General features: G+C 51.1%; 1 protein-coding gene across 1 annotated transcript in view; it reads left to right on the plus strand.

The window, feature by feature from the left end:
- Positions 1 to 963, plus strand: part of LOC119588849 — a 4,994-nt gene that overhangs the window by 1,230 nt on the left and 2,801 nt on the right. Inside the window, exons 2-3 of the mRNA XM_037937490.1 lie at positions 3 to 174; positions 801 to 911. Of these exons, the coding sequence (XP_037793418.1) occupies positions 142 to 174; positions 801 to 911 (144 nt within the window). The 5' untranslated portion in view covers positions 3 to 141. The remainder of the gene's footprint in view (positions 1 to 2; positions 175 to 800; positions 912 to 963) is intronic.

Consider the following 963-nt stretch of genomic DNA (forward strand, 5'->3'; position numbering starts at 1 on the left):
AGGTTCATCAAGGGGCACGCAGCTACCTTGGCGGATCACGTGGCAAGCACCACAAAGCCTGGACGAGAGAGAAACCGACTCCTGGAGGAGGTCGCGAGGAGGGTGAGGCAGCAGGCGCCGCTGAGGGCCTTCACCTGCCTTATGATCGCGTCTAAGACTGTTAGTCACAAGAAGGTGAGGGAGAGGGAGAAGGAGAGGGGAGAGAGGGGCGGAAGGGAGATGGGGAGAGGGGAGGAGAAAGGGGGAAGAAGAAGGAGGGAAAAGGAGAGGGGGAGGAGAGACAAGGAGGGTAGGAGGAAAGAGAGGGAGGGAGGGAGAAGAGCAGAATTTGGGGAGAGGAAAGGAGAGGGAGAAATAGAGGGGAGAGAGGAGGAGGGAAAGAGAAAGTTAGGATAGAGAAGGAATAGGGAAGGAAGAAGGAGGGGAAAAGAGAGGGAGAGGGGAGAAAGGGAGTGAGGGGAGAGGGAAAGAGAGGAAACGGAGGGAAAGGAAACGAAAATGAAAATGAAACAGAGGCGAAGGGAGGGAATACAAATGCGATAAGAGAGAGAGGGCGGAGATAAGAGATGGGAATAGAAAAAAGGAAGAAATAGTAAATACAAAACGAGAGTGACAAGGAGAAAAGGCAGATGAGAAAATGAGGCGATGGAAAAGTGGGAAAACTGAGAAAGAGAAAAAAAAGACAACCGCCAGAAGACAAAGATTAAAAAAAAGTCATAATAAACAGACAAATAAATAAATACACAAACAAACAAACATAAACACATTACACCACACTGCACCATGGGTTCCTCCGACAGGTATTGAGCGCCCAGCAGGTACAGGCGCTCCTGAAGAAGGTGGGCCGCGACTACACCGTATCGTCCGTCATGAGTTCCGAGAGACGCATCCTGGAACAGATCGAGTTCAGGGTAAGAAGGCCTCACGCTTGCTTCTTGGGATGGTGCTCTGCCGGACCGGCAG

The sequence above is a fragment of the Penaeus monodon genome, chromosome 24, assembly GCF_015228065.2.
Source record: "Penaeus monodon isolate SGIC_2016 chromosome 24, NSTDA_Pmon_1, whole genome shotgun sequence".
In the NCBI taxonomy this organism is placed as follows: Eukaryota; Metazoa; Arthropoda; class Malacostraca; order Decapoda; family Penaeidae; genus Penaeus; species Penaeus monodon.